Source organism: Oryx dammah, unplaced genomic scaffold (genome assembly GCF_014754425.2).
Source record: "Oryx dammah isolate SB20612 unplaced genomic scaffold, SCBI_Odam_1.1 HiC_scaffold_21, whole genome shotgun sequence".
Taxonomy (NCBI): Eukaryota; Metazoa; Chordata; class Mammalia; order Artiodactyla; family Bovidae; genus Oryx; species Oryx dammah.
This window is the reverse complement of record NW_024070205.1, coordinates 68133254-68150825: the sequence shown is the minus strand read 5'-3', so window position 1 is coordinate 68150825 and position 17572 is coordinate 68133254. Positions and strand designations below refer to the sequence as shown.

Here is a 17572-nt window from a genome sequence, read left to right as displayed (position 1 = left end):
TAGTGAAAATAGTGTGGTTTGGTATGTGTTTTATTTTCAGATTGAAAATATCAGAAGGAAGCACAATTATCTGCCATTCATTATGGAATTGTTAAAGACTTTAGCAGAACACCAGCAGTTAATACCACTAGTAGAAAAGGTAAGTTTTACTGGTGAGTACTTAAATTAGATTTAGAGTCTCCAAAAAACGTTACTTGACTTGAGTAGAGATAAAATTTGTTGAAGCTTTGCTTTTACTTACTTGTTTTTCAGCTTGAGAAATGCTGGGTCAGTGTCATATTGCAAAATAAAAATAAGGAATTGCTTTGTTGCTTTAGCTTTCCGGAATCCTTAATGTTACGAATTCAGATTGTGCTATATTAGAATGAAATTTAAAACATCTTTCTTTCTGTAGCTGAAAACAAATTATTAACTTTAATTATTGAAGTAATAACGTTTCTCATTTAATTTAGCAAAAATTTGAATTATCATAGAATTTAGAACTAAAATGAGCATTGAAAGGGGGAAGAAGCATAACCTAGCCTGAGAAATAGGTTTCCTTATTCCCAACCTATTACCCTTTGCACTAAGGGAAAACTACTATAGGTTAGTGAAAAATTCTGATTACTAGGATTTTTTTCTTCCATATAATGCACTTTTTTGAATAAATGAAATATAGTTGTTTTTTAAGTTTATACAGTGTTTCTGAAAGTGACCTCTGGATACTCTTTTATTTATTTATTTATTTATTTATTTTTGACTGGAGGATGATTGCTTTACAATGTTGTATTGGTTTCTGTGACACAGCATAGATCTCTTTACAACACTTGGTACCTGGCCCCTCCCCAGACAGTCTGGTTTAGGGAGGGAATCTGTAATAAGTTCTCCCCAGGGATTCTAATGAACTGGTCTATTTACCACATTTTGAGAAGACACTACTAGGGAAGTACAATTTTGGACCGTTAACTTAAAGACCAGAACACATTGTAGATGTTTTTTCTTATTTAAAGTTCATGAAGCACAGATACATTTCAACCCAACTGTTTGGTGCCATCATGAAATCTGAATAATTCGAGATGTGTGTTCAGGTTTTTGTGTATACTTTATTATATAGATCCTGAACATGCTATGTGCTCTGCTTAGTTGCTCAGGTGTGTCCAGTTCTTTGGGACTGTATGGACTGGAGCCCGCCAGACTCTGTCCATGGGGATTCTCTAGGCAAGAGTATTGGAGAGGGTTGCCCTCCTCCAGCGTATCTTCCCAACCCAGAGATCAAAGCCAGGTCTTCCATATTGCGAGTGGATTCTTTACTGTATGAGCCACCAGGGAAGCCCAAGGATACTGCAGTGGGTAGCCGTCCCTTTTCCAGGGGAACTTCCTGACCCAGGAATTGAACCACAGTCTCCTGCATTGGCAGGCGGAGTCTTTACCAGCTGAGCTACCAGGAAAGCTTGAATTACCAAGGAATTCTGAAGCACCTGAACATATGCTTCAGCTTTTAGCATTAAAAGTAAAATTGTTGCAGGAACACTGCTAAATCTCTTTATCCATATAGATTTTTTTTCTATTCATGTATCTCAAGGTAGTAAAAATCATAAAAGTCCAAGATGCGAAACTAATTTTTAAAGGCTTAGAAACAGTTAGGGTGCTGTAATCCTCAAGATTGCCTGATTAACTGAGTATCTAGATATTAATATTCTTTACATGAAACACTGTGAAATATTTCTCTGTCGAAAATACTAGAATATAGACTGCTGTGGCAAATTGTATGATATATCAGGTATTAAATATAGATAAATATTATCAGGGACCAGACAAATACTTTAGAGAAATTTTAAATGTAAGTATTTTGCTTTAAAATTGGTCCGTGAGTAAACTTCTTTGTGCAACTTAAGAATAGGACCATTTTTATTTGACTTTAATGACAGTATATTTCCATAATTTTTTTAAAGTACAGTTAAAACAGCCTTTCAGCTTTTGCATTAGAACCATAATTCCTTAGTTCACATTATTTTGGACACAGGGTGGCAGTATATGAATGCTTAGTGTTATTGGAATACCAACCCAGTCTGTTCTTCATTTGTATTTGTTTTACTGAAAGAATAGTTACTGACTTTCTTGTTCTTTGACTAATAATACTGCACAAGCAGTATTGAGATACATTTATTTCTTGTATATGTGCACCATCTGTTATGTGCATAGATTCTGAAGGGAATTCAGATTCATTATTTGATTAAAGTTTTTGAGATGTTTTGATTATCCAACATTTATCTAACTGAAACTGTATTTGAGGTGGTCTGTTAAAGTCAACAGATGTACGCATAATTAAGACACATCTCTGTCTTAAGCAACCTAGTTGGGGAGAGGGTAGGAATACATAATTATAGTACTGTGCTGTATAGTATTATTCTGATAAGTGCCAGAATAAAGTCATCCTAGAGATTCTGGGGGAAGCACAGTGTAGCTCCTAAGTATTAACTTTATGCCATTTAAAATTTCACAACCTCAAATTTTTAAATCTGTTGTTAGAATTAGATGCTTAATTTCTACCAGTGAATCAGCTTCTTTAGTACAAATATATTTTTGTTCATCTTATTTTGAAAAATCATATTGTATTGAAATATCAGTTTCTGCTGATAACTGCAAATGTTAAAAATTAAAAACAACAGATCAAGATTAAATTTTATAGTTATATCCAATATAAAGATTTCAGTAGTGAAAATTACTTAATAAATAAGTAACACTTCTAAGAAAAAATTACATGTAGAGTTCAGAAATGGATTGTTACATTGAAACTCACCCCTCTTCCCTGCAATGCCAAGTGAAAGAAAAATTAGGGACGAAGTATGGAAGGGGTAGAAGGAACTGAACAGGAAGGTGTGGCTACTCTTGGCGGTGTTGCTAAGAGATAAAGCTGTCCAGGATTAGATTTCTGAGAACAGCAGCATTTACTTACTGCCTGTGATGGCTTGGAAATATTTAAGCTGTGAAAATCTGTTCATTTTACAAAATAATAAAGAGTGCAGACTTTGATTCTCCCAAGGGCCTATGCCTTTAATGAATTAGGTTAAGATCTTGCCTTATAAGTGTTCTTGTTCTGTGAAGCTTCTGTTCTTATCTGATGAGTTCATTGAGTGTATGTTAGATAAAAACTGCTCAGGAGGTAATATAAAAATGTATAGTTATAAAATTTCTTGTGCATCAAATCTGTTCCTTAAACTATGAAATAAAATCAGCAGATTAACATTTCACTTGTGAAACTTTTACTTATTCAGATATACTTATAATTCTTTAAAAATTTTATCCCAACTTTTATATGTGTTTCTGAATCATTTTCTGTCTCAGGTTTTTAGCAACCACCAATACCTACCATAATTTAAAATCATAGATTTTGTTACTGTGGGGGAGTCAGAGCAACCTCACAGTATTGAATTTTGTCCAAATTTTACAAAGACATTATAATTCAATTGGTAATACATAACTGATATACAGAATTTACTTTTTCTAGCCCTTAATAGAAACAAGGTAGCACATAGTTCAGTTGTTTACAATAATATGTATGTTAATACCTATGATTACAGAATTATCTGACTTGAGTCAACAATTTTTAATATCTCAATAGCACATTAAATAGAAGGAACATATTTCTGAACTGTGAACATTTTTTTAATGCTATTTTGAAATTCAGTATTTTTTATTTTTCAATAAAGGCCAAAATACAAACTTTTGGTTTAAATCTCAGAAATGTTACTTATTAGCTGTTGCTTTTAGGCAAGTTATTTATTTTACTATAGAATCTTTTCCTCATGTATAATTTGGGAATCATACTTAGTTCACATTCTTGGGGATTAAATGAGATCTTATTGGTCAAGGTATATAATATTTTTAACTTATTTTATTTAACTTACCTTTAGTTTTATCTGAATTATATATTTTAATACATGAATGGATACTCTGCATGTCTTCGCTTATTTAATTATGTTGTAAAATTTGTTATTAACCAGTTAATTCATTCTTACTAATCCTAGTAAGGTACCTGTGTATTCAGACATCATTAAAAAAAAAAGTACACATTTTTATTTCCCAGTTACATCAAAAATGGAATTGTGTTTTTATTATTTGGAAACGGAAAACTTCTTTGAGAAATCATACGCATCAAATTACAAATTATTCTTTTTAATAAAAATGTTTACGTATACAATTTTAAAAACTATATGGTACATACAACATATTTACTCTTAATATATTGTAAGGCATAGCACTCAGTTTTATCATACAGTTGTATAATAATTTTATTACCTAATACAGTATAAAAAAAGATTATAGTTCTAATCAAGGAAGGTTTTTTCCTTAAATGGCACCCTACTCCAGTACTCTTGCCTGAAAAATCCCATGGATGGAGGATCCTGGCAGGCTACAGTCCATGGGGCTGCTAAGAGTTGGACACGACTGAGCGACTTCACTTTCACTTTTCACTTTCATGCATTGGAGAAGGCAGTGGCACCCCACTCCAGTACTCTTGCCTGGAGAATCCCAGGGACGGGGGAGCCTGGTGGGCTGCCGTCGATGGGGTCGCACAGAGTCGGACACAACTGAAGTGATACAGCAGCAGCAAGGGTTTAATTTACTTGTTCCTTTCTGATTCAAGTGCCATAGTGGAAAGAGCATTATATTCTAGTCTTGTAAAATCTTGCTTCTCAAAAGTGTCACCTGAGGGCCAGCAGAATTGGTATCACCTGAGAGTTTGTTAGAAATTTAGATCCTTGGGCATTTTACTAAGTCAGTCTGCATTTTTACATGGTTCCCAGGTTATTAGTTTGATAACACTTGTTAGCTCTGGCCTCCTCATCTGCTAAAAAGTGAAATAGAATTACTGTGTTCAAGCTTTATACTTGTTATGAGCTTCAAGTGAACAACTCCTGAAAATGTTTTTTGACTCATATTAGTGAGGTTTATCAACATTCCAGGTATGTGATCCTTTAGTTAACTTAAACTCATTTAAACTATTATGTTAAACTCATTTATTCAAATATGTAGAAATCAATATAGGATTTTTCTTATACTCAGTTTGTATGAGAAATGGACACATATGTAAATATATTGTTGTGAAATAGTTATGAATGAATATGACTTTATAGAATGAGTAATTTTTTATCTTAAAATTACCATTATAATAATACATTTTCAACTTCAGGTAAGACGTAACTGCAAACCAAATATGATCCTTTTTTTATTGAGGACAAAGAATCACTAATTGTCCAGGAGGAGTTTGTTGTGAGTCTCAAGTTATAAAAGATAATACTTTAGACATAAACAATGTATCTCAAGCCTTTTAGCTTAAGAGTGTCCTCTTAGACACATTTTAATATGAACTGAAACATACTCTTAAGATGTTATTGTATGCTATCTTTAATTTCTAGGCAAAAGAAAAGCAGAATGCAAAGAAAGCACAGGAAACCAAATGAAGAAGATGCTTTGGGATGTGCATACATTTCTGCTTCTGCACTTATCTTCATGGAAACCATTAAGTATAAAGAACCTTGAGCAACTTTCTCACTGACTCAGTGCACGTTTGGCAATAGTACCAGTCTGTCTTGTCTTTAATGCATGGATTCATAAACTCTCCCTACCTGCATCATATGCATGTGGTGCATACTAAATAAAAGCGGTGTTCAGAGCACTTGCCCAAATTCCATTATTTGACATTGGATCTGAGCACTCCTGTTGGTTCTTTGGGTAGATAACTGCCATAATGAACCTAGAAAATGGACAAACGCTATTCTCTACCTGTAATTGTTATAATTAATCTTTCATTCAATCTTCCAGCTCAGTTAAATACTTAACATTTATAAATGTCAGATCTTGATTAAACTGAATCTCTTTTCTTCTCATCATTAATGAAAAAAAATCAATATTTCTATCTTATAGTATCTTAAGTATTTTGAAGATTTAAAAATGATTTTATCTTCTATACCAATTATTTAAAAAAGCTTGATTTTTAAGCAGATCATTGAAAAGAACAAAAGTATAATTTCTAGTGATTTTCATTGCTACCAGTAGAAAAAGTAATAAACATCCCAATTTTATTTTAGCAAACATTTTTCAGTGTTTGGAATTATTTATGTATTGTAGAATTGTTTCAGGAAGGTGTATTAGGCATCAAAGCAAAATTTTAGGTTAAGAGCAAATTGTGAAATCTTCAAGATTTTGGGTGTTACTCAGTTTGGCAAAATTTTTTCAAGCTGTATCTTTATAAAAAATCAAAGGTTGATCAATTTTGGCTATTATTTGCTTTTTTATAAAAAAGGTGATGGTGGCGATGGAAGATCCTTGTTTGCCAATTTGAACAAAATTAGTACAGCCCAGTAGTTTATAAGAGCCATCTATAGTTTGCCCACAATGGAATTTGCTATTGCTTTGGAGAGTTGCTTTGTTCTTTATTTTATGAAATGATACTGTATTCTTGCTCTTAATCTTCTTTTTCGAGTTAAACTTTAAAGGAAATTTTATAAAACTTCTATTTATAAAGGAAATAATCTACTTTACTAGGTACATTTATAAAATTGATCCATGACTCTTTAGTATTTTATTATGGAAAAATTTAAATATAAGTAGAGAGACTGTATGCATCCTCTAATTTGAGACATGAATTTTTAAAGATTTTTTTTTGTTGCTGCAAAAAGCTAATAATTATTGTTTCCATTTGGTCCAAGGCTTGGAAGAGGGCCCCAGGGTGGTTAAAAAACTGCCTAGTGGCAGCAGAGAGGGGCTTTAGGCAGAAGTCCTGACACCAGTGGAGCTCCTCAAAGGCCTCTGAGCTCCAGAGTCTCCTAACTGTGCTCGAGGGTGAGCCTCTCAAAGAGATTCTCATCCAGTCCAGCCTGGGGCCCTCCAGCCTGGGGAGGTTAGCCACGCGGTGGCTTATCTTCTGGGTGTTTCACTGCTCGTCTAGGAAGCGGCTCTCCAGGAAGTCACAGAGGAGGGGGTCCACCTGGGCAGAACCCAGGGCAAGCAGACCCAAACGGGCCTGGTTCACAGCGTCCTGGGTTTTGCACCATTCATCTTGGGATGGCTTCTGCACCTCATGAAAGAGGGTGTGGCTACCCCAATTGTTTTGTGCTCTAGTCACTGGGGCCCTGGTGCTTCATCTTGGCCAGTTCACAGAAAAAGTGGCCCACACCCTCCAGAACCACATTGTGGTGGTGGGAGTAGAAGCCCAGAGAGGGTAAGTGTAAGAGACCTGGAGGTGCATGTTGACAGGTGGTGAACCATGGTCTCTCCATCAGTGAAATCGAATGAATCTGGGAGCCCAAGACTATTCCGGTAACAAGGAGTTCAGTTCAAAAAATAGAGTTGGCTTGTTCCGGCGACTGAGTGGCTGATTCTGAGAGTTGAATAAAAGCTTGGAGGGTGGTTGAAAGCTGGAGCTTGGGGGCGTCCCTAGGTCTGTTCTGTCCAAACGCTGTTGAAATAAGAGACATCCACAAGTAGCCAAGCGCACTGCTTAAGGATTGTTTTTATGCTTACTATATTGTGGTATTTTAGAAATAATGTGAGAAAACCTAGTGGAAAATTGAGTAGTAAAATTAATAAAATATTTTTCAAACATAATTTCAATTAAAGGTCATAAAGAAAATTTGTAGTTTTTTGTTTGTTCATGAGTAAATACATTTTGCTTTGGATACAGTAGTGATTATGGAGTGTTTTCAAAACCATGATACAGTTTAAAAATGATTTCATAAGCATTACTGTAGGTTCATCTTGATCTATACATTTATCTCAACTTTATATATTTTGTAAAGCAATGCAGAGAGTATCGTAGTAAGTAGTATCCAGTGACCAAAGACAGTGTGATACTGGTATTGTTGTCATTTAGTTGCTAAGTTGTCCCTGACTCTTTGCGACCTCATGGACTGGCCTGCCTGGCTCCTCTGTCCAGGGAATTCTCCAGGCAAGAGTACTGGAGTGGGTTGCCATTTCCTTCTCCAGGGGATCTTCCTGACCCAGGTTGAACCCACAGTCTCTTGCATTGGCAGGCAGGTCCTTTACCACTTAGCCACCAAATCTGTATTTATAAGGTCACTTGAGTTTTGACAGAGATGGAAAAGTAGTGCAACAGAGAAGGAAACTCTTTTCAACAAATGGCGCCAGAAGAGCTGAATATTCCCATGGAAAAGATGAACCATGATCTCCTACCTCACAAAAATGAATTTGAGGTGAATCCCAGACCTACATGGAATAGCTAAAATACAAAGCTTTTTATAACAAAACAACAGGTGACTATCTTAGGTCACAGAAAGCAGTGACCATAAAAGATTAAAATTAGTGTTCATGAAAATTAAAAACTTGTCATTGAAAGATTCTTTCAACAGAAGTAACTAATATCAAATGACATTTTAAAAAATGTGTCATAGTGAATTGTCAGAAAAAATATATTAATGCATTTATGTGGAATCTAGAAAAATGGTACATTTCTGTCGCTCAGTCATGTCCGACTCTGTGACCCCATGGACTACACCATGCCAGGCTTTGCTATCCACCAACTTCCAAAGCTTGCTCAAACTCATGCCTATAGAGTCGGTCATGCCATCCAACCATGTCATCCTCTGTTGTCCTCTTCTCCTCCTGCCTTCAGTCTTTCCCAGTATCAGGGTTTTTTTCCAGTGAGTCAGTTCTTTGCATCAGGTGGCCAAAATATTGGAGTTTCAGTTTCAGCATCAGTCCTTCCAATGAATATTCAGGACTGATTTCCTTTAGGATAGACTGGTTGGATCTCCTTGAAGTCCAAGGGACTCTCAAGAGTCTTCTCCAATACCACAGTTCAAAAGCATTGATTCAGCACTCAGTCTTCTTTATGGTCCAACTCTCATATCCATACATGACTACTGGAAAAACCATAGCTTAGACTAGACAGACTTTTGTTGATAATGTCTCTGCTTTTTAATATGCTTTCCAGGTTTGTCGCAGCTTTTCTTCTAAGGAGCAAGCGTCTTTTAATTTCATGGCTACAGTCACCATGTACAGTGATTTTTGGAGCCCAAGAAAATGAACTCTGTCACTGTTTTTGTTGCTTCCCCATCTATTTGCCATGAAGTAATGGGACCAGATGCCATGATCTTAGTTTTCTGAATGTTGAGTTTTAAGCCAGCTTCTCACTCTTCTCTTTCACTTTCATCAAGAAGCTCTTTAGTTCTTCACTTTCTGCCATAAGGGTGGTGTCATCTGCATATCTGAGGTTATTTTATTTCTCCCAGCATCTTGATTCCAGCTTGTGCTTCATTCAGCCCGACATTTCACATGATGTACTCTTCTTAGAGGTTAAATAAGCAGGGTGACAATATACAGCCTTGACGTACTCCTTTCCCTATTTGGAACCAGTCTGTTGTTCCATGTCCAGTTGTAACTGTTGCTTCTTGACCTGCATACAGATTTTTCAGGAGGCAGGTGGGGTGGCCTGATATTTCCATCTCTAAGAATTTTCCACAGTTTGTTGTGATTCACACAGTCAAAGGCTTTGGCATAGTCAATAAAGCAGAAATATGTTTTTCTGGAACTCTCTTGCTTTTTTGATGATCCAGCAGATGTTGGCAATTTGATCTCTGGTTCTTCTGCCTTTTCTGAAATCTAGTTTGAACATCTGGAATTTCATTGTTCACGTACTGCTGAAGCCTGGCTTGGATAATTTTGAGCATTACTTTACTAGCGTGTGAGATGAGTGCAATTGCGCAGTGGTTTGAACATTCTTTGGTATTGCCTTTCCTTGGGATTGGAATGAAAACGGACATTTTTCCATTCCTGTGGCCACTGCTGAGTTTTCCAAATTTGCTGGCATATTGAGTGCAGCACTTTCACAGCATCATCGTTTAGGATTTGAAATAGCTCAACTGAAATTCCATCATCTCCACTAGCTTTGTTCGTAGTGATGCTTCCTAAGGCCCACGTGACTTTGCATTCCAGGATGTCTGAGTGATCACACTACCGTGGTTATCTGGGTCATGACGATCTTTTTTGTATAGTTCTTCTGTTGTATTCTTGCCACCTCTTCTTAATAGCTTCTGCTGCTGTTAGATCTGTGCTATTTCTGTCCTTTATTGTGCCCATCTTTGCATGGTATAGATGAACCTATTTGTAGAGCAGGAATAGAGGCCCAGGTGTAGAGAACAGATGTGTGGACATGGACTGGGGAGAATGGGGCGTGGGATGAATTGGGAGATTTTGAGTGATACATCCGCACTACCATGTGTAAAATAGAGAGCTAATGGAAAGCTGCTGTATAGCACAGGGAGCTCAGCTCAGTGCTCTGTGATGACCTAGAGGAGCGGGGTGAAAAATCCAAGAGGGAAGGGATATATGTATACTTAGAGCTGATTCATGATGTTACATAGCAGAAACTAACATCGTAAAGTAACTATACCCCAGTTTAAAAAAAAACAAAGCTGTATAAGGCCACTGAATTAATAGCTATAAGTGTATTTTCTTATTAACCTAATTCTAATAAAATTCCTTGATGGGCCTGTCCATACCTTAAGAATGGTTTATTTTATCGGCTCCTTTGATGAATGCAAATGCATTGTAACCTTGCATGATAATTTCTGGCAGTGAATAAAGAAGTATGTTATCCTTTTCTGTGTCCTAAATGATGAAACTAGTTGAGAAAATGGAGGAATAAGGAGCAATTGCAACCCACTCCAGTGTTCTTGCCTGGAGAATCCCAGGGATGGAGGAGCCTGGTGGGCTGCTGTCTATGGGGTCGCACAGAATCAGACACGGATGAAGTGACTTAGCAGCAATAGTATATAAACATTGGTTATGTGGAAATTTTTTTTTGAAGTTTTTAAAAAGAAAGTCTTATTTGCTCATTTCACTTTTGCCCTTTCTTTTCTAAAATCTGGTTTAGTGATTGAGTAGATAAAGGCACTTCCATTCGGTTTTATTCCTTTTAATATAGCCAGTCGTAAGGGATATACTTCTACTGTTTTAAACAAAGAAAGCTTGCCAACAGCTGCGGTACTGGCTAGTCTCACTTCATATGTTTAGTTCCCAAGATAGCTGCCCTTTTTCTAGCAGAGAGCAGTCAGCTTGACTGTGTCACTGGAATAGACAAATATTTGTTCTGAGATCATGTGCTGTGGGGACTTGCTCCCCTATTTAGATCATGATGAATACTCCTGTGTGTCTTGTGGTATTACATGTAGATTAATACCATTTAGTTACTAATCCTAGTTGCCTCAAACATTTCAAGATATATTAAGAAATTGCTCTTTTCCTGTAAGATGATACTGTTGCTTATGTTTGAGGAGGGAAAAATGGCTTTTAAAAGTTTTCCCCTTAAAAAGATAAGCAAAGTAAAATTATTCTTAATTCTACCACCAGAGATGACTACATTAACATTTTAGAACCCTGAATATTGATTGGAAGGACTGATGCTGAAGCTGAAGCTTCAATAATTTGGCCACCTGATGAGAAGAGCTGACTCATTAGAAAAGATTTCAGTGTTGGGGAAGATTGAAGGCAAAGGAGAAGGGGGCAGCAGAAGATGGGAGGGTTGGATAGCATCACCGATTCAATGGACATGAGTTTGAGCAAACTCCTGGAGATAGTGGAGAACAGGGAAGCCAGGATGTATCCCAGGGGATCACAGAGAATTGGACATGACTTAGTGCCTGAACAACAACAAAAGTGATTCTTTTCCCTACATGTTTTTGTGTGTTAGTCTTACATGCCCTTTCTACATTCTGAAATAGATGGACGTAGTATACATTATTTTTAAAGTTAATGATACTTTTTTGAATCATTGATAACTTCCTTGCAGGAAATAAATGTCTGTAGCTAGTTTAAGAGGAATGGGAATTAATATTGGGGATTTTGAAACTACTTAGCTCTTGCTTGGAGAATCCCATGGACAGAGGAGCCTGGTAGGCTGCAGACCATGGGGTCGCAAGGAGTCGGAAACGACTAAGCGACTTCACTTTCACTTTTCACTTTCATGCATTGGAGAAAGAAACGGCAACCCACTCCAGTGTTCTTGCCTGGAGAATCCCAGGGACAGAGGAGCCTGGTGGGCTGCCATCTATGGGGTCGCACAGAGTCGGACACGACTGAAGTGACTTAGCAGCAGCAGCAGCAGCTCTTTACAAAGTCATCAGAAGGTATGGAGGTGTGAACTCAAGTTTGGGTCCCCAGAAATGACTTGTAGTAAAATTGCTGGCCAACCAGGGCAGCTGCTACTGCTGCAGTGTCAAGGGGTTCTCCACTGGGTTCCTGACATCAGAACAGGTTATAGTGGCTGTGTTCTGGGAGAGAACGTGCTGCACCGTCTGCAGGCAACGAGTGACCATACATGGGAAAGCAGAAAACCGCCACCTCTCCATGGCTGCATATGCCACAGAGATGGCTTCCACCTTACCTGTCTCCTCCAGATCTTAGGTTTTCTGCAAAGAGAGTCTGGGAAATCAAGTGTTTAGCCCTTCAGTCTGCAGAGTAGGAAGGCATCCCAAGGATGGATGAGGAGATGGATGTGGGTGCTGGGTGCAAATCCATTTCATCACACACTGTTATGTTCTCCACCAAAATAAACAACTCCTTTTTACATGAGTGGAACATGTTTATTTTAGAGAAATGAGAAAATACAGAGAAGGAAAAATGTATAAAAATCCAATTTAATCCCATTACCCAGAGATTAATAGTGTTCTGATACAGATTTCTCCTGGACTTCCCTGGTGGCTCAGACAATAAAGCGTCTTCCTACAGTGCAGGAGATCTAGGTTTGATCCCTGGGTCAAGAAGAGCCTCTGGAGAAGGAAATGGCAACCCACTCCAGTACACTTGACTGGAAAATCCCATGGATGGAGGAGCCTAGTAGGCTACAGTCCATGGGGTTGTAAAGAGTCAGACATGACTGAGCAACTTCACAGATTTCTCCAGAGACTGTGTGTTTACACTCACACATGTAATAGATTTCTTCTTTTTCTGAAAATGGGACTATGTTGTTGCATGTGTTTTCACCCCAAACGTCTTATTAGTAATTATGCTTATTCCACACCTTTGTTCGATGGTTGTTTAGAATTCCACTGTCTAAATATGCCTTAATGTATTTAACAAGCCCCCATGGAGGCTTATAAGGAATAAAACAGAAATAAAATGGGCAAACTGGATACCTCAATTTTTAGGGAGGAATTTCATTTTTAATTTTTATTTTTTAAACAATCCTTTTTTTTTTTTTTTAAGTCTGTTTTGAATTTGTTACAGTGTTACTTCTGTTTATGTTCTGGTTTTTTTTTCTGTGAAACATGTTGAGATCTTGGTTCCCCCACCGGGGATCAAGGGCCTTCCTGGTAGCTCAGTGATAAAGGATCTGCCTGTAGTGCAGGAGATGTGAGAGACTGGTTCAGTCCCTGGGGCGGGAAGATCCCCGGGAGAAGGAAGTGGCAGCCCACTTTAGTACACTTGCCTGGGAAATCCCATGGACAGAGAAGCCTGGTGGGCTGCAGTCCATGAGGTCGCCAGAGTCAGACATGACTTAGTGACTAAACCACCATTACCACCAGAAATCGAACCAGCACCACCAGCATTGGAAGGCAAAGTCTTAACAATGGACCACCAGGGAAGTTACTTATTTTTTAAAGTAAATTCAGTTCCTAGATCAGTCAATAACACATATCTTTCATTTGTTGTTTTCTTTATCGCATGGTTACTGGCAGTAAATCCAGTGACTGACCAACTAAAGATTCATCACTCTTACCTCACCTAGGACTTTTGATTTTGACTTGATATGTTAACATCTTGACATATCTTTCTAGATACATTAGTATCTTTGGTAATTTATTCTTTTTTTTTTTTTTTTTTGTCCTGTAAAATCATTTTATTTTCTGCAAGGTAAACATTTTTCTTAGGCATTGTTACCAGAACAACCTCTTTGTAGGGTTTTATAGTTTGGAATAACTATATATATATTTTAAAATTGTATTTATTTTATAGAGTTGTAATACAAAAAATGATTTATAGGCTATATTTTTTAGGAAGAAGTTACTAGACTATATTCTTATTGAATAAACTTTCCTATTTAAATCTATGATATGAAATGAAAAGATGATTAAAAAGTCTTCTGATCAAAAAGCTTGAGATCATCAAAGGAATGTTTAGTTTCCTCCACAGAGAGCCACCAGGATTTTTTCATAATCTCCTTTGGTTTCATCCAGGATGGCTTGACAGAGAGAGATGCCGTACAACTTCTGATAGCATGCTTTGATGTCATTCATGTCGATTTCAGAGCGGGAAACCATAATCCTGATCAGTGTCTTATGACAAGTTCCAACACCCTTCATAGCCTGATGGAGCTTCTCAGCAAAGAACACTGGCTTGTTTGTCGCACACTTCACAATAACTGTGAGGCATTTCTCGATGTCACCTTTCAACTCCAGGTCCAGAACTTTGTTCATGTCATGCTTACTATACTTGGAATATTTCTGAAACACTCTGCGAAGATGGGGATAGCTCCTGGTGGTAAGAATGGTAGAGAACACATTCACATCTGTCCCTTTTCTTCTTTCTCCTGCTTCATATAAAGCCCTGGCATCTGAATCAGCCAAGTCGTCATCTACAGCAAGCTCCTCAGATCGGTCACCCTTAGCAAGAGAAAGCAAAGCTGCCTCATAATCTCCAGATGTGTCTGAGGTGATGTCTTTAGCCAGATCTCTCTTCAGTTCTTCTCTATAGACTGTTAATTTCTCTGATTTCTCTGTTAGTTCTTGATGCCAGAATTTCAGAGTGTCTTCATCAGTCCCAAGGCCCTTCATGGCAGCACGGAGCTCTTCGGCATCAAACTGGGCTGGAGTTTTCAATAGAGCCAAAACAACTTCCTCAAGGTGACCAAGGAGGGCTTTCTTCAGAACTTCATCCAGGGGCTTTCCTTTCTCCTGCAGATAGGCTGCTTTGATCTGCTGACGCTGTGCATTGTTTCTCTTAGTCAGAATTTCAATGATGGTTGCTTCATCCACACCTTTAACTGTGATTGCTTTATGCAAGGCCTCAACATCCGGGGATGGATTGAAGGTAGGATAGGGGCACACTGCTGACCCAGGACCACCTTTGGATCCTTTCACAGTTTTAATGTATTCCTGTTCTTCATTTTCAGTAAACCAGGCCTGCTTGAGGAATTCAGATACCATTGCCATTTTTGAAGGATCTTTTTGTTTTTTTCACCTCCCTACAAAGCACTAAAGAGAGAGTCTCCTCTGAACGGTTTGTGGTGGTAATTTATTCTTATGGTCATTTATTCAGCATACCTGAGTTGTTCTAGATGCTGGAGATATACTGGTGAAAGAGATAAGGACCCATTATCATGGTAAGATGAGGAATAGACAAGCCTGTATAATACCATCTTTCAAGTAGTAGTGAAAACTATAAAAAGAAGCCAGGACAAAAGGATGGAGGGAGTTGAGGCTTAATAGGATGGCCATGGAAATATCTCTTTAAAGAGATGATATTTAAGCAGAGACCTGAATGAAGAGAATTGTCTTTCTGAAGTACTGACTCAGCAATGTGAAAGTGAATTGCATATGAGCAGAACAAACGTGAAAATTCAGAATATTAATTTGCAGTAATGTTTGATAGTTGATTTGGGGTGTCAAGGTGAAAATAATAGGTTGAATAAAAGTTACATTGAGAAAAGGCTAGGACCACTGGCCTGTGCTTTTTTAGGCTATCCAGATATTTTACATAATAAACTCCTTTAACTCTTTCCTGTAACAGTAATAATATAGTACTGACTAAACTGTAAATCCAGTGGTAAAAAGCCTCATGCAAATATATTTTAAAAAATAATTTGAGATATGATTAATGATGATTTAGATAATACAACTAAAATGAAATTACTAGGAAAATATGAGAGAATATTTTATTATTTGGGGGTCAGGAAAAACTTCTAAGCAAGAAATAAAACATCAAAAAACATAAAGAATCCAAAAATGAAATGCTTGATTCTATGAAAACTTCTGTACAATAATGTACACCATAAAACTTTAAAAAGACAGCAAGCCAATAAAATCTTACCGTAAAAAATGTAATATATATATTAGAAGTATAATATCTAATACACAGAGAGCTGTTACAAAAAGAGGAAAAAGGTAACTTAGGAGGAAAATTGGCAAGTGATATGAACAAACAATTTACAGAAGAAATTAAAATGGCTAGTGATATTTTAAAAGATAGCAAATCCCACTAGTGATTAAGAAAATGGAAGTTCAAATAATAAAGGGATGCCTTTTTCCTGATTATGAAGGCAGTTAAAGTGATTGCCAATGTCTCTTTCCCAGTGTGGACATAAGACAGGCTCCTGAAATAGTGGTAGAAGCTGTTTTGAAAAGCAGTTTGGCAATTCTCATGTTTAAGAAAATTCATCATCGTATTTGTGAGTGTGTGTGTGTCTGTGTGTGCTCAGTCATAGCTGACCCTTTGTGGCCCCATGAATATAGTCCACCAGGCTCCTTTGTTCATGGGATTTCTCAGGCAAGAATCCCAGAGTGGGTTGCCATTTCCTATTCCAGGGGATCATCCCAACCCAGAGATTGAACCTGAGTCTCTTGCATTTTCTATATTGGCAGATGGATTCTTTACCATTGAGCCACCTGTAATTGCAAGTAATTGGAGATACCCTAAACACATAGCAATAGGGAAGAATAAATGAGTTATAGTATGTTGGAATACTGTGCAGTCATTGAAAAGAAGGAGGTGAATTCTTATGTATTAACATGGAAGGGTGTTTGTGATATATTTTTGAAGACAGAGCAAGTTGCATTATAGTGATATAGTAAGAATTCATTTTCTGAAGAAAAATCTTAGATGGGTATATAAGAAAAAATGCTTTAAAGTATCATACCAAACTCTTCAAGGTTTTCAGTCTAGGAACTTAGAACTTTAAGGGTGAAGTGGGGAATTTTTTCCATTTTAAATTTATAGGTTTCTGAGATAATTGAGTTTTTCCTACCAGAATATATTACTTTTGTATTCTAAACAATAAGTAAATTATCAGTAAATTAGCTAATTATTGTCATAACAAAAGTATTGGCAGAATTTTTTTCAATAAGATGCTCCCTAAGTACAGTTAAATATGAACAAAACAAACAAATGTATCTATATGCATATATGTATATACACACACATATACAAATAACATATTTGAAATAGATATATTTATCGTGCAATCTAAGGCATACCTAGAATGCCTTTCGAGCAGTAATAATACAGCAGATTATGGAGTTCTCCCCTCTAGTGACCATTCCTCTCGCATTTTAAATATATTCTTTGATTTTACTTTCTTCTGCCTATTTTTTCCTTTGAAGCAAACCATCTGTATATAGCTTAGCTACTCACAGACCAGCAGCATCGGGCATCACCTGGGAACTTGTAAGGAATGCAGAATCTCCTTGCCCTAGACCAAGGAAATCAGAACCAGCATTTTAACAAGATGCCCAGTTGTTTCCTATGCACATGAAAATTTAACAAGCACAGCCTCACTTGTTACTGTTATGTTTATGGAAATGTTTTTATAATCAGTGGGCGTTGGGCTTTATTTGTTGCAGTTAAGAAACAAGTT

The 17572-nt window shown here is 37.0% G+C and overlaps 1 protein-coding gene and 1 pseudogene across 2 annotated transcripts in view; one reads left to right on the top strand and one right to left on the bottom strand.

The window, feature by feature from the left end:
- UCHL5 (ubiquitin C-terminal hydrolase L5) overlaps window positions 1-6077 on the top strand; it is a 47706-nt gene extending 41629 nt beyond the window's left edge. For both annotated transcript variants that reach the window (XM_040262894.1, XM_040262893.1), the window contains exons 10-11: window positions 41-139; window positions 5400-6077. In XM_040262894.1, coding sequence (XP_040118828.1) covers window positions 41-139; window positions 5400-5444 — 144 coding nt within the window. In that variant the 3' untranslated portion in view covers window positions 5445-6077. The remainder of the gene's footprint in view (window positions 1-40; window positions 140-5399) is intronic.
- Window positions 6078-14040: 7963 nt separating this feature from the next.
- LOC120879904 lies at window positions 14041-15220 on the bottom strand (annotated as a pseudogene).
- Between the last annotated feature and the right edge of the window lie 2352 nt (window positions 15221-17572).